Consider the following 23,074-nt stretch of genomic DNA (forward strand, 5'->3'; position numbering starts at 1 on the left):
GAGCTGGGTCTCAGACGCCCTCCCCACCCAATCCATAGCAGCCCCTTACCATGCCCAGTGGGCCTGTGCTGACAGCCAGCATCCCCCCATGTGGGTCATTCTGAGCAACGTTCGTCTGGGCCATGCCTCGAGCTGCACGGCTGAAGCTCCTGGCCCTCGTTGCTCCGCTCCCGTGTGGCCTTTCTGAGCGAAGCCAGTGAATTCGCTAATTGGGCTCCATTATGGCAGACGCAGAGGGTATGTTTGAGATTAGACCATGGGGCAGAAATATAATTGATGGAGAGATTGCATCACAGAGAGTGTGTGTTTTCCCTCTCGGGTGGAGTCTCCCCTCTCACTCTGCATTATTTTTTCCATTGCACCTTTGTTGTTTGTTCCCTGTGAACTTTGCCACCTACTCTCGGACATTATTCTTCCAGGGTGACTCTGAGTGTGAGGCTCCCAGGCAGCATACTCTGGGGGACAAAGCGCTTGGCAGGCCTGAGTGCCGGCCCCAGCTCGGCTCCAGTCACTCTGTATGATGTTAAGCAAGTTGTTTCCTCTCTGCATGCTTCTGTTTCCCCAGCTTGGAGATCTCCAGTGGAGTAATGGGGATTTGCACTAGCTGGGGATCTGGCCCTAGGACTGTTCATTACAGAGCAGTTGAATGGGGAAGGGGACTGGAGCCAAAAGGAAAACTAGAGGCCAGAAGGGGCAGCGTAATTCATGGAAAAGAACAACCAACCAACCAACCAACCCAAAAAAGCATGAAAAAGCCCCAGGAGCTGGAAAAAAGAAGAGACAGCAGCTAATGGTAATGACAGGAATCTGCCGCAAGAGGGGGCTCCAACCGAAGAAAGGAGGCAGATGGTCTCTGCACCCCAGACCGGAGCCAGCTGTGAGGGGTCCTGCTCCACTCCGGCAGCAACTTCTGGGGGAATTATTTGAGCCAAAGCAGAGGGAATTGGAGATTTACATACAGCTGCCCCCACCCCCATCCATCCAAGATACTTGTTTAAAAGGCCTTGCAGGGCAGTGGGCCTTTATTCTAACCCATGGGGGCTCTGCAGACAATCAGTGGCTCGGATCCCACGGGGGGGAGCAAGTCTCAGATCAATAGCTAGGGGAGGGCCAAATAAATCAACCCCACCTTCCCCACTGGCTCCCTGGAACAGCCAGACATTTCTGAGGCTCAGAAATAGCCATTGAAATTCCCCTCCCCCATTGGGGCCATACACCCTTCCCTCCCTCCCCCTGCCAGTAGTTTATTTGTCTTGAGGTAGCGCCGGGAGGGAGCCTTCCTCATGGACCACACCCCTCACAGTGCTAGGTGCTGTACGGACACAGAACAGAAAGACGAGGCATGCCCCACAGAGCTTACAGCATAAGACAAGAGACTGCAGGTGGCTACAGACAGACGGGGGAGCACAAGGAAACCGTGAGTCCATACAGGTCCTGATGGGCAGGTCTCAGCTCCCCGGGTTGTCGCGGGCCCCATGGCAAAGGAGACGGCGGCGGGCCAGGTGGCAGATTTGCTGATGGTTCCGGGGCAGTGGGGGGAGGGGGCGACAGCACAAAGGGTGGCTTGTTTGAAAAACGTGCCAAGTGTGCAGGGAGGGCTGGCATCACCGGCCAATCAGAGGCGGGAGCTGGCAGCTGAGTAGCCTTGGGTGACCTTGGACAAGGCACCGTGACAAGGCCTCAGTTTTCCCAGCTGTAAAATGGGGATAGGGATCCCACCTTCCTTTGTAAAGCACTCGGTGACCTTGGGATGCACTAAGGCTTTGATGCTATTCTACTAGTGTATGAGAGATGGTTGTTGCAGCCGCTGGCAAAGATCTGAGCTAGGCTCTCAAGTGGGCCCAACCCTACTATTCACCCTTCTCTCCTACCCACGAGATCCGTTCTGCTTCCCAGAGCGCCACGCGCCCCCGGCTAGCAGCGTTCTCTCAGCGCAGCAGCAATGTGGACCCTCCCCCCCTCGCCCCCCCCAGATGACACCCAGAGCTGGTCAGAGTGTGGTCATTTGCACTAGTGCAAAGTAGGGGCCAAACCCTGCCAGTTCTAAGCTCGTGGCGTTTTTACACCCGCCAGCAGGGGTGACGACACAAGGCACAGTGAGGGAGTGGATTGGGTGTGTCGCTGGCCGCCTGCCCTCCCCCTCCCCGCCTGTGTCTGCAGTCCTGCTCTTCATGAGTTCATTTCGAACCGCACATCCCCTGCGTAAAGCATCGCATTGGGTCCGGTGCAGCCCCAGCCCGGCTGGTGGAAAACTGGGCGTGTAAAAAAAAAACCCTCCCCTGCTCCACTGAGACGCTGCAGGGGCTGGTCGGGCTGCTGCCCCCTGGCTCGGCAAAGGAAGGGGAGATGGATGGAAAGGCCACGCTGCACACGGAGCAGAGGAACGCCCAATCCCGGCCCCGCCCGATTAGGCTGCGCAAGCAGCTGGTCCGTCGGATGCACTCGTCTGAAGTGGCTGGCCCCTACAAAGCCCTGTGGCCCGGCTGGCCAGAGCCAATGTGGAGGCAGCTGGAGCATGCACAGTAAGCCTCTCCCCTGCGTGGCTCTGGTGACAGAATCCTGACTGCACCGGCCATCGCACCTGCTGGAAGCTGAGGTGGCGGAGCCGAGGCAGGAAACTAAGAGCTGGTTGGCACACAGATGTTGCCCTGGTATAGGTTAAAATCAGGTTAGTTGGCCCAGTGCAGGCCCCTGCAGGGGCCCTGCTCACAGCTGGCTTATAGAGAGTTACCCTCATTTGGTCAATGGCCTGGCCAGAGGAGGGGGCGTGGCCAGATAGGGGGTGTGGCCAGAGGTGGCAGTAAACTAGAGCATTCAGGGGCAGCTCTAATTTACACCAGGGACCCTAAACTCCAGGTTTGAAACAGGGCAGCTCCCTTGGTGAATAACCACTGATGGCTGAAATCTGGGCAAGCCCGCAGCGTAATTTCATGTGTCTAAGATCACGGCCCCTGGCCCAGAGCAGGGGCTTGAGTCATAGCCACAGAGGGGCTGTGGGAATGGCTTGCTGCTCAAACACCGGTGGGGGTTGGGGACAGGATATTCCATTTATAACCCCCAGCACACCGTCCTCCCCCACAGAAATCCCACGGCCTTCAGGGAGGTGAGAGTATGCGAATAACACCTTGCTTTTTTGCAGACAACTATAAAAAGATCCACCCAGCAGAAATGTCAGCCACAAAAAGTTCAGAGCTAGGCAGTGGCATAGATCATTGTGTGTGCACGTACACATGAGCACACGCGTGACACACAAACACACGTGTGTGTGCACACACACGTGCTGCAGAATGATCCAGTGATCAGCACCTGCTGTTTCATGGCAGGAGCTCTCGGGAGGTTGCTAGGGGGAGTTTGCTTAGCAAATAGAACGAGGTGCGGGGGGAGGTGGGGATTCGTTTCTCCCCCTCCAAATCATCCTGTTTTCTTTAAAATCAGACCCCAGGCCCATTGCCCCTACCAACCCATATGTGCCTCATCGTTCTCAGAATGAGTCACCTGGCAAAGGTGCCATGGTTTCGGGGCATGAGTCATTTCCTTTGGCTTTTGCATTGTCTTATTTTCCCCTTCCACCTTTTCCATGGAAGATCCAGCCCTGTCTCTTCCTCAGAGACGACAGGGGACAGCAGCAAACTCATTTGGAGTTGGGGTACCCTCATGTCCCTGGACGTAATTTTCTGTGGCACCTTGCACGCTCGCTCACCACAGCAGAGCACGAAACGCTGCCACGTGGAACCAGCAGCGTCTCACCCTCAGTTTGCACTGGTGCAAATGGCTGCGTAAGGTCTCGGGCGCTGGGGAATCAGGCCCGCAGGCTAGGAAGTGGGTGGGGTAGGAGGCTGAAGGCACTGTTGCTACATGGCTGGTGGCCTATTCCTGCTGCAGGACATGGTGCTTACGTAAACAACACCCCCAACCCAGCAGCAGTGCTCAGCCCAGCTGAGTGAGATTGGCCAACAGACTCTGGGTGCGTCTACACTACCAAAGAAGGGGCCTCCAGATCACCAAGTCTGCTAAACCACTGGAGCAAACATCTTGGGGCCAGAGCTAAGACAGGAGCCGAGTTGCCCTGTCTCCGTGTGCCAGCCCCCTGCAGGGAGAGGGACATAGGGGGTTTGCATTTAGGGTGGTCTTTGTCCTAACATGCATCCCTGCTATGGGGCCAGAGGAACAGTTCTGCCCAGACCACGCTCCCTCCCAACTTGACCGCGCCCTCTCGCCTGTGGTCCTCCCAGGCCCTGTTCTTGCTCCGCCCCCCGCCTGGCCCCTTCAGAGATGGTGCATGTGGCTACAGGTGTCAAGGGCCTCGGGGCAACAATGAACTGGGCCAACAGGTGTTGCTTGTGTCTGCACTCCAGCGCCCTCCGCTGCTGGCACCAGGGAACCGCTCAGGCCCGAGAGCTGGCGTGACTTCCTGGACCCAGCCCACATACGCTTGTCAAGTGAGAGCTGTGGTCTCATGGTGGGGCTTTTTGCCGGACTCAGTCACGAGTTCCCAGTCACGCCCAGCGCAATTGCCCCTAGGGGGTCAGAATCCCCCAGAGTGCAGGCTGAAAAAAACCCAGGTAGAAATTCCATCAGACTCTCTGACGCGGAGCGGTGAGTACCCCCGACTTGCCATTGGGTGGCCGGACTTTTGTGGACCATTCAGATCAGAAAAATGGGGCCCGGAAAAATGTTTGCATGACAGATAAGTGCATTTCTGTGAACGTGAATACGAGCGCCCCGAAAGAGGAAGCAGCTTCGCTATCTGCATTTGACAGAGGGGGTTTTATTTTAAGAAAATGAGTTATTTCTTCTTCTGCTCAGTTTGCATTTAAAGGGCTGGAGTCTCAGCTCACTTCCTGGGGTGAATCTGAAGTAACTCCTGGCTTAAATGCAGTGACTGACTCACCTGCGCCTTGGGCTTGCACTGGAAAGCAGGAGGAAGGGTGGGGCCTGAGACCTTAGTCGAGCCAGAGACGATAAAACTGCCCTACCTCACAGGGTGCATTAAAGGTTCTGAAGTGCTCAGATAACCGAGTAATGGGAGGCCATGTAGGTACCCAGGGTCGACAGGTAAAATGTTACTGCCTTGGCGTGGTAGAATATTCCCCCTCTTCTCAGTGTGAGTGACAACACAAGGTACAAGGCAAGGGGATGCCAGAGCCCTCCGCATTTTTCACGGGTGTCACTGTGATCCGATGCAGCCCACTGCGGCTTTTGAGACATGCCTCTCTGAGCTTCAGCATCCGCAGCGGAACCTGGCCTCTTTTGCTGTCGGCCTGTGACGATTTGGGGACGCTCTCGGGACAGTGTAGGAGTTCGGTATGAGATGATGAGGGCTCTGGGCGTATCTGTATCAAGCAGAAAACTCCATTTGGAAGGTGCAGCCTTTTCTCTGGTGTCCATTCACATCCGTGTGGGACCAAAATTCCAACAGAGCTGTCGTGGTCCAGGGCTGAACTGGTCCAAGGCTGGAAATAGCAGGTTGTTTAATTGGGAGTGCTCGCCCATTGAAATAGAATTGCTCTAAGCAATACTGGCTTCCAGCCAGGAGAACTGGTTTAGAGGTTGCCTGGCAGCGTTGGAATGCCCAGATCCTAAAATGCATCTGGGTGCCAACGGGAGCTAGGCACCTAAATACCTCTAAGGATTGGGGCCCAAGTCACCTGGGATCTGGGGGTCTGGGACCACCTGGGGAGGTTGAGCAGGAAGCCACCTGACAAAGGGAGCTAAATGTGACAAAAGGATAGGAGCTGCCTTATTCAGGGCCCATTCTTCGTCAGCTGAAGCAGCGCGAGAAGCAACCTGGCACGTAGGAGCTTGAGGAGCCAGGGGACCCTGCCTACCTGCCTGAGCACAGCTCGTCCCCCCCGGACCCCATCGGGAAGGGTGAGCGAGCGGGGGGCCCTGCGGGTTGGAGGTGAGTGGGCTGTGGGGACTTTACTCCCTTGTGCTTTCTCTGTTCACTGACAACGATGGGGTTAGAATCCAGGGCCCAGCGTGCGCCCCTGAGAGAGGTCAGTGGTAATCCCTTTGGGTGGGGTTCTGGCAGAGGGCATGTTTAAGCAATGGGGGGTGGGTCAGCAGCCCCTCAGGAGGGGGTGCTAGACAGAGGGTCTGTGCCCCAGGGCTGTGATCAGGCTCCAGAGGCTTAAATAATCCAGCGGCAGTGTTCCCTCGCAGCGGTCTAGCAAGTGGCTGAGACGGGCTGCTCACCTGGGACTGAGATATGGCCTAATCCTGCTCTCTTTGCAAACCCCAAACTCCCACCAGTTCCAGAATCAAGGGCCAGCTGTGTTTCAAACATTAAATATGACTTTATTGGATGAAATCCTGTGTATTACACACATGCGCACACGAGTGAGCCCACCCCCATTAGATTGCTCTACAGTTTTGATACTCCCGGAACCAAAAACAGTCCCCAGTCTTGCTAGGATTTGGACACGTGCTTCACATTATGGAGAATCAGGGCCAAAGTTTGCCATCCACAAGGGAGCAGCACCACAATCCAAAGCTAGGCAACATAGTCCAGTGCCAGGCAGGGTATTAGGATTCCTGGGTTCTGTTTCCTCACTCTATTTCTGGCTTGATAGGCAGGGTCACTTCGCCTTTCTGTGCCTCAGTTTCCCCTTCTAAAACGGGGCTGTTGCTATGCACACCCAATTGCAAAGCACTGTGAGATCTACAGGAGAAAAGTGCCATGTAACAGGTGAGATTGACTGTCACCTCTCTTCTTCATCAGGGGACAAGGGGAAGATTTGGGGTGGGGTGGGGTGGGATTGGCGTCCAGAGCTTTCTTCAAAAGTGAGCAACGCCCCTGTGGTTTCTCCATGTGTTGGCATCACGCTGGGGGGCTAGGAGGCGCTGCTGGGTCTGGCATCCTGGGTTAGCTGGGCGAGGCTGTGCTGTGTTCTGTTCAATCAAAGAGAAGCAAAATCCACATGAAAATGAGCTGGAAGGAAGCCAAGGAAGAGTTCAAAGGCTTCCACAGGCACTTCCCTTTCAGCATGCAGCCGCCCGCAACTCGTGGGTGCTGGGCACAGGATAGGAGATGGCAAGAGAAGCAGAAAACCAGCCGTCTTGCCCGGGCCCGAGGTTCTGGAATAAACCCACATCCAACTCTCCAGGAGCCTGACTGGCTGGGGTCAGCTGTGGAGTTTGCATCAGGACGACTCATCTCTGGGCACTGCTCAGAGCCTCCCTGGTGACCTGCAAACTCCTCTGCGCTTGGAGCCCAGATAGGTCAGGCCTGAGAAGGCCTCATTCTCCTCTCCCACCTGGGTTATCCCTGCTCTGTGCTGGTGCAAAGAAGAGCAGTGAAATGGCGTGAGCAAAGGCCCGGCAGCCTGGCGGTCAGGCAGACAACTCCGCCCCCAAACCAGAAAGGGGTTAACGACCTCCTGTGGTCACAAGCAGGCCCACCTGCTGCACCTGGGGCCTCAGGTGTGCCGAGCTGAGACTTCCTTGGAGGGTAGGAAAGGCTGCATCCCCCCACGGCTGGGTGGAGACTGGTCTTCAGGGAGCTGTGGGAGTGCTTTTCATTTTTTCTGGGCTGCTCTGGCTCTCTGGAAGGGCTGGGCTCCCTCAGAGGCACAGCCGGAGGGCTGGGACCCTGCCCCAGCCGGCAGGACTGCTATCACCCAGGGATTGACTGTCAAGGTAGGTCACCCAGGGTGTGATGGGGAGAGGCAGCCTTAGGCGATGCCCCTTGCTAATTGGGTATTAATAACTCCCAGCTCTTAGTGAGCAATGGATGAAAAGTGCACGTGTGTCACGTGGGAGGGTTAAAAACCTCTTAAGTGCATCTGTTTGGCAGCTGCCCTTCATCCAGCCCTAGCTCCTCGCTGTCTCCAAGATGGAGACGTGTCCGCAGGCTAGTCAAGAAGTCTAAAGTCTGGGTGGAGGGGATTTTGCATTTGGGGGAAGGAGTGGGTGTGTGGGTGGGTGGGACAGGCATGGCAGGAGGAGAGAGACATCCAGCGAGAAAGAGCGACAGAGCAGGACAAAAAGCCCAGCAGACACAGGCTGGGAGCAGGGTGTACAAGAGGAGTCCCTGGACAGAGCAACTGTCATGGTGCTGCAGTCAGTTAGAACTAAGTGTGAAGTTTTGCCATCGATATCAGGGGCCCAGGATTTCACCCTAGTTCTTTAGCAGCTGACGGCCAGGGGCAATTCAATCAGTGCTGTTGCTTATTTTCAAAAAGTAAAACCAAGGAGCTGTGACTTCTTGCCTGGCTGGGGGGAAGGATCTGGGTCAGCGAGAGCTTCTTCATTTTTCTTGGTGGTTAGAGTCTCCTCACCAGTCCGATTCCACGCCTGCAATACAAAATACAGCCATGACAGATGGATCTTCGCCTGTGTGTTTGAATAGGCTAACCCACTGCTTCCTGCCTAGCTCTGAAATGCTTCCCAAATGTGAATGGGTGGAGCCTCGTTGCACTCTGGCTAAGCATTGTTATTCCCATGTGGGGAAACTGAGTCACACAGGTGCAGTGGCCCAGGTGTCTGTCACTGGGCAATACTTCCATGAGAACTAAGGGCCATAGTTTCAATTCACTTTTATACTGGTGCAGGTCTGCTGGAATCAGGGGAGGTATGTTGGCATGAAACTGGATTAACACAGGGCTGAATCAGGCCCTAAATTTGAAAAAATGGTTTAATGCAATCTAGGAATAAAGACCCATTCGTGTGCAAGTGCTCACACCGAGGCTTTCTAAGCCGTGGGGTCTTTGCGTTAGAGACCCATAAGTGGTGCTGTGGGGTGAGCGCTTTGAGATCTATTGGATGCGAGCTGCTTTCCAAAGCAGGGTCTGGATCACTTGCGCCCCCTCACGATTTTACAGATGAGGAAATTGAGGCCTAGCGAGGTGACTTGCTCAGGGTCCGATGGGGAGCCTGGCAGAGGAACAGAAGGCAGGATTCTGGACTCTCGGCCTCCTGCCTTCTCTCTCCGTTTGGCTGGGCTACGTCAAAGAGCGAGCCGGATTCTAATCCTGGTGCGGATGGTCATTTGCTGGGTGGCAGGAGGGGAGAGGGATTAGTAAGGATTTTTCTAACAATTTCACTGGGGAGGGAAAATATGTCTTAGGGACCTACCTCTGGATGGGGGTTAACATGGGCTGCACTGTGAACCGCTTGATTGTCTTGTGAATCAGAGTCTGAAATACAAAGCATTGGGCTGGTAATGAACCCACAAAGAAAAACAAGCCAAGGAAAAGCAGGTTATTTAAAAATTTGTTGCTCCACACCCGTTCCTGCTCAGAGCGATAATGGGGACTCAGCCCCAGATCCTCAAAGGATTTAGGCAACTAACTCCCATTGAAATTCAGGCCAACGGGAGTCAGGCCCTTAAATACCCTTGGGGCAGGGACTGTCTTTGTTTCCTGTGTTTGTACGGCTCCTAGCATCGTGGGGTCCTGGTCCGTGACCAAAGCTCCAGGTTCTGCTGCAATATGAATAACTAATACATGTCTGTAGGATTTAGCCCTAAGTGTGCTGAGCAATCAAAACTGGCAATGCGCAGTGAATGGAAAGTGCAAAAGAAGGGAAAGGAAAATAGACCATGACTGGGGGGGGGGGAGGAAATCTGGGGGGGGAATCTTATTTGCAATGTTGTTGTAGCCATGTTGGTCCCAGGGTATTAGAGAGACCATCCCCTTGAGAGTCCATGAGATTTGTGCTCCTAAATCACTTGGGTCCAGATCTTAAAGTCGTATAGGTGCCTAAATCCTGGTGAAATCAGGCCATCGGTGGGAGTTAGGCCCTTAAAGAATTTTGAGGTTCTGGCCCTTGGGCACCCACCGATCCTCATTACTCAGATACCACAATGATGGGCACAGCATAGTGTGAATAGAATGGAAGCTGGAGTGAATCTTACCCGAGGATTGAGAACTGGACCCGGCTCTGCTGCGGCTCTCTGAGAAACAAAACCAAAGAGTGGCGTTAAGTGAAATCACTGGCGGAATAAATGTTTTTTTACATTCTTCTGCATTCACCCAAGAAAGCAGTGCGGTGGTGAGGATGACCAAGGGAGGCGAGGAGAGGGGGGCAAATGGCTGTGGCAGGAGACTCTAAAGTGAAGTTTCAATCCTGACTCCTTTAATGAGCTGGCTAGTGTGGGAGTGCATCGTTGCCCTCTACTGGATGAAATAAAAATTACCTCATGGTGTCATAGACCCTATGTGGCTAGCCACTGATGGGGATTCTCCTGTAGCTCAGATGGCATGGGCCTGAGGTTTGGGAGCAGCAGGATCTAAATTCTGACCCTGCTGGGGCTCCAGCATGCCGCGTCAGTCCCGAAGGGCTGTGGATGCCTGCAGCATGGGGCATACAAGGTCACGCTGCACAGAGAACACCACTGCACCTCAGCCCGCCTGACCTCAATGCGCAGTCCAGGTTTGTCTCCGTGTCGGTCCCCCAAAAGAAGGACCGTCCGGTTTAAAACCAGGCAACTGACCTGCCTAATTCAGAGTCACCCCCCGGCCTTTCACTGAAGTGCATCTGGATTTGCACCAGGGCAGTTGAGATCAGAGTCGGGCCTGGAAATTCCAGGCCCATGGAGCCAGGCCACACCCCGCACCTCTCTCTGTGGTCTTCCTGTACGTGAAATACAGGGTGATCAACGCAATGACCATGAACACTGGCGGGACCCAGTACTTGATCAAGCTGGAAGCTGAGGCTCCTACAAAGGGAAGAGAAGGAATTGAGTCACAGCCAGGGCCAACTCCTCAGCTGGTGTAAATCCAGACAGCTCCAGGGATGGCAACAGAGCTGGGCTGATTCAGAGCAGCCTTGGAAGGTCTCCGGATAGTGCACTGCCATAAACCCGCTCGTCGCTTTGCCCTGTGCCTTATATTGTAATGGTAGCACCTAGAGGGCTGGCCCTTGGGTGCTGCCTCTTCCCCAGGGAGCTTACAGTCAAATCAGATAAAGGGCAGGAAGGGAAACTGAGGCAAGGCAGGAAGTGACTTTCCCAGTGGCGGGAGTAGAACTTGGGGCTCCTGAGTCCCAAGCCAGTGCTCTAACCAGTAGGCCACAGACCTATCTAGGAAGTGTACTGAGCTGTGGGTGGGAATACTGAGCCTGACCATCGCAGTGCTTGCTCAGGGACACCATGCTGGAACTCTTGCTCTCCGTGTTGTGGATGGTACAGGTGTAGTTCAGGAAGCCATCAGGTGGCTTCTGGGTGATGCGGAGAATGGGCTCCGTGGACAGAACGTGGCTCTTCCCGGGCTGGTGCCAGACGTACGTGATGTCCCTGCCTCCTTCCCGCATGGTGCAGGTCAAGGTGACATTGCAGATCCCCTCCACGGAGTGGATTGCAATCTCTGGCTTTGACAGCTGCCCTGCTGGGACACGGGGACAATCATCATCATCATCCTTCGTTCACCAAGCACCTCACAAAGGGAAGTCAGGATCATCCTGCCCATTGCACAGATAGGGAAACTGAGGCATGGAGAAATTACTTGCCAGTGGTCACCCAGTAGGCCAGTGGCAAAGCTGGGGCTAGAACCCAGGTCTTCAGAGTCCCAATCCAGTGCTCTAGGCACAGGTGTGGCAGATCCAATTGCAGTGTCTGCAAGTGCAGCTGCCTGTAACTGCAGTCAGGGAGTAAATCATAGGACCTAATTTTTATCATCTGTATTGTGATGGCCTGTGTGGCTACAGTTATGCCCAGTTCAAATTTCTGAGTCATTCAAACCATTTCCCAACCTGCTCTAGTCTGCCACGTCCCCTTCTGCAAGAAATCCCGTTTGGCTTACCTGAGTGGGTTCCCTCATGGGTAACAGCTCAGCGAGGGGAGTGGGGACTCGCCCTGAATGCGGTGGGCAGAGCTCTCTGCCCAAGACTTACTGGTTTTGCGCCCAGTGGTGTCCTTTACTGGGATGAGAACTGTTGTGTTGGGCGTTGTGGGTCCTCCTTCTGCGGAGGTGGCTGTGTTTGTCGCGATCCAGGTTGCATTTCTGTCTCTTCTCTCTGCTGTCCAGGTGAAGTAGCTCGCTGTTCCTCCGAGATGCCCACTTTGCCCCGTGTCTTTGGACGATTGTCTTTGTTCTGCTGCTCTTGCAACTGCAAAAATTGTGACAGGTTTTGTTTTTAAATGAAAAATTGCACTTTAGCACGTCACAGACACAGCCAACGTCGCGGCCTACTGTATGACCACAGTGCCTACGTCAGTGGGGTGCTGGCCCATGAGCAGGGCTCCTAGGTACTACAGCAATACAGTAATTAATGTTAATTGCCAACCCAAGTGTTCAAAAACCAGGAGGCAAGATCCCCCAAATCGACAAAACGTATGTAAATCTCATATTTTTCAGCTAGTAATTAACTTACGAGTCTCTCTGTCTGGCTCCTGATTTCTGGGCCTTTAGGGTGCAATTGCTTTATGTTTTCAGGCTTTTCACTTTCTAACCCTGCAGGCCAGAAATATGTGGTTTGTTTGTTTATTAAACAAAGAAAGAAAGTGGAGATTATTACCTAATCACAGGATTCCAGGAGCAGATGCTTCGAAAAACACCAACATTGTGAATAGAGCTGGGCAAAAATATGTCAATGAAAGGTAAATTTGCCCCCCTCCCCCCCCAAATTTTTTTTTTCAGGACACCAAAACTATTTGCAAATTTGGGTCGAATTCAGCAAATAGTTTGTAGAGGGAAAAAAAATAATTTCTTTTTTGGAGGGTGTGAAGGGGAAATGTCAAATCAAACCATTTTGATTCAAATCAACCTTTTCAAAACCTTTCATTTGACCCAAACAAATTTTTTTTTTTTTTTTTTGTAATTTTTGTTTCAGCGAGGGGGAAAAACAAGAACAAATATTCAGGTTTGGTTCAAAAGGAACGGACTCTTTAGATTTCTGGTTTGGTCACTGAACTGAAAAATCAGTCATTTGCCCAGTTCCAATTGTGAGACTCATGATACAATCACGAGAGTTGGCAGCTCTGGGACAAATCCAGACCTGGCCTCCGTTGCTGCTGCTCCAACGGAGGTCAGTGAAGCTGTATCCGCTAATGCCAGCTCTGCCTTTACCCCTCTCTCTTCTGTGTAAAACCCACGTTGCCATTCAGTCGGCCAGATTCTCCCACCTGATCCTGCCCCTCTGCTCCATTCAGGCAGCACAAATAGGCCAGCGGCAGCCGCCACCAATTTGGTCGACTTAATATGTGCTCCTACGTCACTGGGAAGCTCATTATGTCCACTCTGATGTGGAGCGGTCAGGTGGTACCCTTACCATAGAAAGAGGTTTCAGAGTAGCAGCCGTGTTTGTCTGTATTCGCAAAAAGAACAGGAGGACGTGTGGCACCTTAGAGACTAACCAATTTATTTGAGCATGAGCTTTCGTGAGCTACAGCTCACTTCGTCGGATGCATTCAGTGGAAAATACAGTGGGGAGATTTATATACACAGAGAACATGAAACAATGGGTGTTACCATACAGACTGTAACGAGAGTGATCACTTAAGATGAGCTGTTACCAACAGGAGAGACTGTCCAGTTTGGCCAATGTACATGGCAGAGGGGCATTGCTGGCCCATGATGGCATATATCACATTGGTAGATGTGCAGGTGAACGAGCCTCTGATAGTGTGGCTGATGTGATGGTGTCCCCTGAATAGATATGTGGACACAGTTGGCAACAGGCTTTGTTGCAAGGATAGGTTCCTGGGTTAGTGGTTCTGTGGTGTGGTTGCTGGTGAGTATTTGCTTCAGGCTGGGGGGCTGTCTGTAAGCAAGGACTGGCCTGTCTCCCAAGATCTGTGAGAGTGATGGGTCGTCCCTCAGAATAGGTTGTAGATCCTTGATGACGCGTTGGAGGGGTCTTAGTTGGGGGCTGAAGGTGAGGGCTAGTGGCATTCTGTTCTTTTCTTTGTTGGGCCTGTCCTGTAGTAGGTGACTTCTTCGTTTGTTAGTTTAATGACTCTGTGTATAATCTGAAGATTGGATTTCTTTGTGACCTCAAAGCCTCACAACAATAATCTAAAAGGTAAAACAAAATCTAATAATAAACGTATACAGGTCTCATTGAAAGGTGACGATGTTGACTAGAAAGGTCACCAGCGCTATCCTCACCTTGTTCATCATTCTGATCGCTGACGAGAGCGTGCAGGTGACCACAGTCTTCATTGCCTTGGCATGTACACAGATCTGTCCACGGCAAATGGTTCTGACTACAGACACAGATGATGGTGTGGCTGCCCCTTCTGATAGAGGCATAAGTAAGGTCTCGTAGAAGCTCAGATCCCACTGGGCCTTGAAGGACACAGGAAGTCATTCATCATCCACATTTTTCCATCCATGTGGCAATGGTGATCCAACATCTGGTGTCTCAATGTGTAAAGACCTCCAAATCTGTGTTTGCTAAGACGTTCTTATGACACGCTCTTCAAAACTGTCCTTACATGGTGGGCGTTTGCTCAGTGACTTGTCCTTTTTCAATGGCTAGATTGAGGCCTCTGGGGGTCTCTCTTTCTTTCTCGCTGTTGTCATACGGTACGGCTACCAATTTCCTTACTGCAGAAATTGCAGCTTGTCCGTCAATCTCTCCTAATTTGGCAAGACCTCTGAAATGGTATGCTCCCTTCGTTCTGACAATATTAAACACAGATTCTTCTGCCGCGCCCCCCCCCCCCCAATACCAGATAAGGATGACACAGAGTCACATCCTATTAATGCGTGTGCAGCCAGGAAATACGTTGCAGAAGTCAGGAGTGAGTGCGTCACAAATTGCATGCATGGAGACAGAGTGATGCTTGTCAGTTGCGCTTATTTGGCCCCCACCGCTGTAGGTTGTACCTCACAATCTTTAACGTGGTTATCCTCGCAACACCCCTGTGAGGCAGGGCAGAGCTATTACCCTTACTGTACACATGGGGAAACTGAGGCACAGAGCCTGGCAGCCCAATGGGCAGTGGTGCTGGAACGCTTTGTGTGTGGGGGGGGGTGCTGAAAGCCAGCAAAACTATCCCAAAATGCTTTACCTCGCACCCCCACCCCTCAGAGCGGGGGATGGGAGCAGGGCCATGCCTCCAGGAGGTGGGGACACAGATGGGGTAAGGGGGCCGAGGCTGGGGCCATGGCTGGGGGCAGGCTTGGGGCCAGTAGCGGAGCCCCACATGCAGGGCTGGCAGCTGGGACCCCTGGGCACGGGGCTGGCAGCTGGGACCCGCATAAAGCCTGGGGGTGCTTGCAGCAACCCTACTTCCCGCACCTCTGCCAATGGACGCTAGCTATCGAAATACCCCTGAGGATCAGAGTCTAAGTGACTTGCCCAAAGTCCTGCGGCAAGTCTCTGGTAGAGCAGACACTTGAATCCTCTTGTGTCCTTGGCCAGTGTTTCTCACCCTTTTTGATACCAGGGACTGCTTGCTGCCTTCTTAAACTGCCTCGGAGAGATCTCCGAGATGGGTGCCGGTCCGCAGACTGGTCATCGAGAGAAACTAACTCTCCTAGGCTACCTGCTAACTGAGCATCCCCGGGACAGTGTGGAGGCGTTATCAGCTAGTGCGGACTTGGTATAGGCATTGCTCAGTCCCCAGCCCCCCATCTTGGCCCCAGTCCTGTGCAATCCATCTACCTACCTACTCAATCTAATCTACCATGATACAAGACTGGCTGGTCCCGTGAGCTGCTGCATGCTCTAATCTCTTTGGGCCTGGGCACGCTAGGATGAAAAGAGGTATCTCTATACCGTGTTCGCAGATTCCCCCATTTAACCCCGGCGTGCACAGGCCCCTAGTAGAAATGAATCGGAATGCAAGAATGAAAGCCTTGGTTTTCACTGCTCAGAAATATTCTAGGTGCTCAATGCAGAGAGATGGTTGCAAACAAAAGAAAGTGTGAGTGGGTGATTCATATTTAGAGACATCCGGAGTAACCAGGTCAGGCTACTGAGACTAACAGCTTGATGCGCCTCTCTCTCATCCCAAGTATCAGGGGGGTAGGCGTGTTAGTCTGTATCCACAAAAACAACCGGGAGTCCGGTGGTACCTTAAAAACAAACCGATTTATTTGGGCATATGCTTTCGTGGGTAAAAAACCCACTTCTTCAGATGCACGTCTTAAACCCACTTCTTCTCTTACCCCAGTGTCAGTCAGGGGTGACTCCATAAAAGGCACTCACTGGTGCAAATGGAGAGTAACAGCACAAAGCTGGTGTGAGTCGGAGAATTGGGCCCTGCAACTGTTCCCAAGGTCTGAGAAATCCCCTCCTCCCCCCAGTCTAAGGGAATATTATCCAGAAGCTTTTCTGCAGAGCTTATCCCTGGTGCAGCTGAGCCTTTGAATATGAAGTGCTAATATTTGTTTTTTTATTATTTAAAGGCATGGTAATGCAAGACAATCTAGGGATCTGCATTGCAAAGCAGGGAGGTTTGAAAGAATTGCCCGGGTTCATTAGCTTCCCATTCAAGCTGCTGTCTCATGCAGGTTTCTGACATTCCCTTGCCTCTTGGGATAGTAACCAGCTCTAAGGCACTGATTCTCTGGTCTGCAGACCCCTGGGGAGCCACAGTCTAGGCCTAAGATTTCCAAGGGGGTCCACGCCTCTCTTTGAAATTTTTTAGGGGTCTGCAAATGAAAAAAGGCTGAAAACCACTGTTCTAAGGGACAGACCGTCATGGCACCTATCTCTGGGCCTGACTTCCGTTCCCCGCACCCCCATAGGTGAAAACAGGGGTTACAGTCTGCTTGGGAACTCTACATTTTCATCTGTCCTGCAGGAGAGAAGAGCCGTTCGGATGGGAACTCGGGACTTGACCATCTAGACTGGTGCTGGAGGGATGGGCATGTCCAGGACCACGGGCTTTGGGGTGCATTTTGACTGGCTGACCAAATCTCGGAGCTATAACGGTGTCCCACCCTCAGAGCACACGCAGCCAATCAGTGCTCTGCATCGAGCGTCTGGTTGGCTGCGCGGGGGCGGTTGTGGGTGGAGCTCTCTGGGAAGCTGAGAACACGCGTCTCAATCAGCGGGGCTGAGTCTCGTTGACACGGAGCCCCCTGGGCGCCATCTTGGGCGGCATCACGTGCGTGTCACTGTCATTCGGACCCCTGCGAGCGTCCCGTAATGAGCCCGCAGCAGAGGGCGACGGGACGAGATTCCTACTCGCTCCAAGGGCAGATACAAGCGGGCAACAACCTGGAGTCCTTAAAGGAACGTAGTGATGCTAGGTTTCAGAGTAACAGCCGTGTTAGTCTGTATTCCCACCCCAGGACAGTGGGGTGGGAGGAGGTATTGTTTCATATTCTCTGTGTATATATAAAGCCTGCTGCAGTTTCCACGATATGCATCCGATGAAGTGAGCTGTAGCTCACGAAAGCTCATGCTCAAATAAATTGGTTAGTCTCTAAGGTGCCACAAGTCCTCCTTTTCTTTTTGTAGTGATGCTAATGACCCAGCTTGGCCACACCCGACGTGCAGCTGCAAGCTAAGGCTTTGTCTTAGCTGCCCCCCCCGACCCCCGCAAAAGGCCCTCCCCGGGTGGATTAACCTCTCCACTGCAGCCACAGCACCTGGGGATGCTCTCTGCAGCTTAGACAGCGGCCCCCTAGGAGTGACCGACCACATCTCCGACTGACCGGAAGCGCCTGTTGGGTGAAGCAGCTGTTGAGTAACCCCTGCTGGAGCAACCTTCCTAGAAGCAAGAAGCTGAAGTGCCGTTGAGCAATGCTTCCCGCAGAGCCCATGCAAAAGACAAGGGGAGCGTCGAGCTGCCTCCCGGGGACGGATGGAAATAGCAGGACCCTGAGCAGCCTCAAACTGACCCTAACAGGTGGTTGGGAAACTCGCCCACTGCGCCCGACTCAGCTGTGCGGAGCGTGCAGCGATATGTCGAAGCGTAGCCAGGGGTGGATCGGAGTCCGTGAGAATCAGGCCTGAGGTCGGTGGATGGAAATCAGAGGCAGGGAAACTTAAAGCAAAGTGGTGGTTTCTTTGTGTAACCATAGCATTCAGGAGCCCCAGTCACGGAGCAGGACCCCATGGTGCCAGGTGCTGTACAAATAAATCCACAGCAAAGAAAGACAAGCCCCTTCCCCAAAGGGCTGACCATCGAAAGACAGACAAGAGACGGGGGAGCACCAGGAAACCGTGAGACAATAGCCATCAGCCTGATAGGCTGGGATCTTGGGTCGCCAGCAGCCTGACCATTGTCCTGTTCTTTTTATAGGCTTCCCAGCAAAGGAGACTTGTAGGCCAAGTGGAAGGAAACGTTGTATGACCTGGGTCTCCCCCACAAGAGTTTTTATCTCTGATTAGCTAACTGGGAATAAAAGAGCAGTCACCGCACAGACTCTTCATTCAACCTGCGTTCGCTGCACAAGTTCAACCCCGGGCTACTCTGCAGGCTCGAACTCGCGCTGCTAACGCAAGTTAGAAACCGAGCTGCCTTATCTCCACTGCTATTTGAACCCGGTTTAGCTAACCTGAGTTAACCAACAAAAAGAAGTGTGAGTTTAACTGTCTAGCGTTAGCCCTTTGTATAATCCAGAGTATTGGATTCTCCTGTAGCCAGGAGTTCACGGATTGGCTATGCTGGGGCACGTCTACACTGCAGTGACACTTGTCGTTTTCTGTGCTAAAAGACTAATTCAATCTTATGTTTTAAGACGTCAGTTTATGGCTCTAGGGGTCAGACGAGAAATCCCAGTAGCCAACCACACCTACAGCTTGGCCAAGCTGTATTATGGGGAGTTTTCAATCTCTTACACAGCATCATGCAGAGGAAGGACCCCAGGCGTGGGGGACCAGGGGCAGGGTACAGCTTGTGTGGTGTTTCTGGAACTTGTCCAGGGTAGGGTGACCAGATAGCAACTGTGAAAAAATGGGATGGGGGTGGGGGGTAATAAGCACCTATACAAGAAAAAGTCCCAGAAAACAGGACTGTCCCTTTAAAAACAGGACATCTGGTCACCCTAGTCCAGGGTCACAAACCAGTCAGTGACCAAGCTGGGACCACCACGCAGCTCCCTTTTGTGACTACTGGACCACGCTCCGTCCTATCCCGCGCCTATCGGTGGAGCTCTGTAGCCCAGATTCCAACTCCCTTCTTTCTAATGATGAGATGACCTGCCCTTCCCAGAGCTGGGACTAGAAGCCAGGAGTCCTGCTTCCATTCCCCTGCCCTAGCCCCTAGGCCAGATTCATCCTCCGGGGATTTTGCTTTCACTTGATGCTCTGTTATAAAAGCCCCCTAGCCTTTCAGAGGCTGTGAGCGTCAGCTACATCCATAAGTACAAATCTATCCTCTTGCAGGTGCAGCCAGGGCCACTAAAGCCCACTAGAAAGAAAACAGCCACCAATCCTCACCCCCTGTCCCTGACTCTGGACTCACCGGTTCCAGCACACAGCACCGAGATCCAAACCCACCACACGCTTCTTTCTTTTGGCGCCATTCTCTGAAACTCAACCGCATGCAGCTGAATTCACAAGCTCTTCCTTCCCCAGCTTCCTCTTTAGGAATTAAACAATATGCAAGAAATCCATGTAGCAATCTGGGTGATGAATAAGAACAAGTGGCGTTCTGGGCTCCTTCTGGTTTAAAGCTGGAGCGGATGGTTTGAGAGAGGTGGCTTTATTCAATTGCAATGTCTCATTTATTATTGTTTGTGTTTATCACAGTAGTGCTGAAGGAGCTGCTGAAAGCAAGGGAGGGCAGGGTGCTTGGAGCTGTACAAACGCAGGGTCGCAGACAGTCCCTGTCCTGAAGATATTATAATCAAAATAGGCAACACAACAGGGGCGGGGGATAAAGCATTCAAACAGCGATCAGGGTGAAAATGTCATGGTGGTCCCCTCATTTTGCAGGAGAGTGGGGTTTAGTCAGTTCCATTAGCTAAATGGAAAGACGTGGGAAGGGAGAGGGTGGGGTGAACAGAGCAGGGAGAAGAGGGATGAGGGGAAGGATGTGGAGCTGCCCGGTAATAATTCATGAATACAGCTGCCCCTTTGTGTTCTGAGTGGCTAGTCCGATTTCAGGGCCACCTGGGGGCATGCCGGTGGGAAGTAGGAAGTGATGGAGTCTGGTATCTTGTCTGATGCTGTCTTGTTTGCTTAGTTACAAGGAAAGTACAAAATCCTGCTGCTCCAAATGCAGGAGGACCCGAGAACGAAAGGGGCAGTTTTTGAGCTCGCCGCCCCAAGTCTCTGTAGCCAACACCAGACCCAACAGCTGTCCAGCTTTTTCCAGGGTGTCACTGTGCTCTCAGGCTACTGCTTGGCTTTTGGCCTCCACCTCTCTGTTGTGTGTGTTCTACACACACCTTCTCCCCACTCAGGCCAGACTCCTGCGTGAGATCAAAACCCCCTTTCCTCTTTGCCAGGGAGGGAGGTGATTCTAATTAACCCATCCTGACAGTTATGTTAATTGAAGGGTGCGTTCATGCCCAGTCTCAGAGCCCACGACCATCAAAGCAGTCACCAGTACCCCTATACATTGGCCTGGCTATTGGGATGTACTGTACGAATATATTGGGTTTACCCAACAGAGGGCTGACTGGGGAAACAGGCAGGACAGAAGGGAATGGCTCAAGGTAAGCGGCCGCTCCGCCAACACTTGAGTTGGCAAAGGACAGCACCAGACCTATGGGCTCTGAGGACTCCGGTTCAGCCCACAGGGTCTGTCTTGAAAGTCCAAAGGCCAGGAACACAGAAGAACAAAAGAACGAGAGCAGGATTTAAAAGGGACCCACTCAAGTGTGTGTATGCAGGGGGCTAAAGGGGGTTGGTATTTGTTTGAGGGAACCAAATTGAGACATGACCCTGCTGGGGCTGCGTGAAGGGGCTGGGCCTGCCTATGTCACTAGCAGGGGATGGTGAGACTGGAGGGGACGAGCTGGCTGGAGACGGTCTTTAAAAACACCTCTTTCTCTAAAAGCTTTTTTCCTCCTGCAAAGATAACTAGTGCTGTTGTCTTCAGAGGCTGTCTGGTCATTATACGCCGGTCACAGATTCTCAAAGGAAAGAACTGCCCATGCCGAACCCAGTCACACCTTCAGGATGTCCGGGGGCAAGTGGCTGTAACCCAGGGCTCGGTCTAGGCTTGGGCGAATTGTGGCATTGTGTGCCAGGAGAAGTAAAGGCAGGAGGGCTGACGTCTGAGGGGATGCACCCAGAGACCATGTTACCCACACAAAATTCTCTGTTACTCACACGCTCTTGCCTAGGGCACCCACCCTTACCCTGTTCCTAGGGCTCAGGCACAACCCTGCGGGTTTGCAGGACCTCTTTCCAGTGAAAGAGCTGTATCCTCTATTTATTAGCAGATTTATTTGGACATAAGCTTTTGTGAGTAAAAAAACCCACTTCTTCAGATGCAACTCCAAGATCCAACCCAGCCTCCTCCTTGTTGTTTTTGTGGATAAAGACTAGCCCGGCTACCCCCTGATACTTGACCGCTATTTATTAACAGTCACCCAAAACAGACTGTGCATGCTACACACAGTGCTCAACACTCCCAAGAAGACAGACAAACTTTTCCCTGCTGGCCAGTCAGGATCGGGGTCCATCTGGGGGGCTCCTGTCTCTGCACAGTGTCGTTGGCAGAGTGTTGAGGTCTGGCAGCTCTGATCTTTGGGGCTGTGTCCTGGAGTCGGTTCCCAAAGAACTTCCTTTTGGACCCCAGTTTATATAGTGAAATTTGAGTCCTGTTTAGCTATATCTTAACCAATCATTTTATTACATTTTACTAAGCAACCCTAACACAGTGTAACAAAATTCTTTAACGAGTCCTACCCCACCACCTTAATTAATTTACAACTAGCAAAATTAATTAGGTAACAGACAGGAAAAATTAAAGAACCAGACAGAGACCATACAGATAAACAATAGGGAAGTGGGGACCATAATGACAAAACAATGAAGAAATGAGGATTTCACAATCACAACTGTTGATAAGGGATTTCTTGACAGACAGGATGCTATCAAACTAAGTTTTCTTTAACCATCTTAAGATCTGTTTCTTTATCTGGGGATAGTGGGGGCCATTAGGATGGGGTCTCCTTCTTAACAGTCTGATATTACATTGTTTTAATGTAATTTAGATGGAATGTGAGGATGTGACTTCCTGCTTCTCAGCTAATGGCTGCTGCTCGGCTGCTCTTTTTTTAATCTGGCTGCAGACGAAGGCCTGAGACTTTAGGCCTTACAGTATGGCTGCAGACAAAGGCCTTATCCTTACACCCAGAGGGGAAGCGGTGCAGATGGTTTCAGAGTAACAGCCGTGTCAGTCTGTATTCGCAAAAAGAAAAGGAGGACTTGCGGCACCTTAGAGACTAACCAATTTATTTGAGCAGATGGTGTAACAAAGGGCAGGTGTGGAGGGTGGGAGAGGTGAAGACATAGACTGGGACATTTGAGCAATCTGCATAGAGCACTTATATGGCTCCATCCCCATGGTCTCTGAGTGCTTCACAATCCCCAGAGTAATTAACCCCCCAGCACCCCTGGGAGGTAGGGCTATATACCCATGACATAGATGGGGGAAACTGAGACAGAGGCTACATGACTTGCCCAAGGTCACACAATAGAGCAGTGGCAGAGTTGGGACTGGCTCCAAAGTCTCTTGAGGCACTGCACTGACTTGTACTAGCTGAGGATCGCAGTCATAGACGGTAGCCCTGGGTGCTGCTGGGACAATCTCTTGCCGAGGGTCTGTGCTCTGGCTCCGCATGCCAGCTGAGTGGGTGACCCTCTTTCTGCTGATAAGAACTCCTGCTCTCCAGCCAGCCCCACGTTTCATTTTTATTCCTCCCGCTCCCACCCTTTGAAAAGCATTCCCCCTTCCCACAAGGTGTCTTCACTTCTAATCTCTCAGCCCCTGCACAGGCTGCTCCCTCACTGGCTTACATTGATGCAAAATTTCCATAACTATGGCAAGATCTGGAGCCCCCATCTGTGGTCAGGAGCCCATTATGCAAAAGGTCTCATACAAACACCCCCCCCCCCCGCCTGAAGTGTTCTTCTCTGCATCAAGAACACTAAAGAATTATTCCTTTGCTGGGCATTTTGGGACAGTCCTCCACATAGTGTGATGTGCTGAGCCAGCATGGCTGTAGCTCATAGGAGTTGCAGGTAGAAGAAATTTGCTGAGTCCCAG

General features: G+C 52.3%; 1 protein-coding gene across 2 annotated transcripts; it reads right to left on the reverse strand.

Moving 5' to 3' along the window:
- Positions 1 to 6,277: 6,277 nt before the first annotated feature.
- Positions 6,278 to 19,458, reverse strand: LOC140902662 (uncharacterized). Of its 2 annotated transcripts, none has more exons than XM_073322989.1 (8): positions 19,313 to 19,458; positions 11,836 to 12,051; positions 11,070 to 11,327; positions 10,562 to 10,663; positions 9,860 to 9,898; positions 9,079 to 9,140; positions 8,214 to 8,298; positions 6,278 to 6,894 (listed from the first exon to the last, which is right to left on the reverse strand). In XM_073322989.1, exons 1-8 carry the CDS (start codon positions 19,371 to 19,373, stop codon positions 6,869 to 6,871), a joined length of 849 nt encoding a protein of 282 aa, XP_073179090.1. In that variant the 5' UTR covers positions 19,374 to 19,458; the 3' UTR covers positions 6,278 to 6,868. The 2 variants fall into 2 exon arrangements, with proteins under 2 accessions (XP_073179090.1, XP_073179089.1); XM_073322988.1 differs by having other exon boundaries at positions 11,070 to 11,330.
- Between the last annotated feature and the right edge of the window lie 3,616 nt (positions 19,459 to 23,074).

Source organism: Lepidochelys kempii, chromosome 24, assembly GCF_965140265.1.
Source record: "Lepidochelys kempii isolate rLepKem1 chromosome 24, rLepKem1.hap2, whole genome shotgun sequence".
In the NCBI taxonomy this organism is placed as follows: Eukaryota; Metazoa; Chordata; order Testudines; family Cheloniidae; genus Lepidochelys; species Lepidochelys kempii.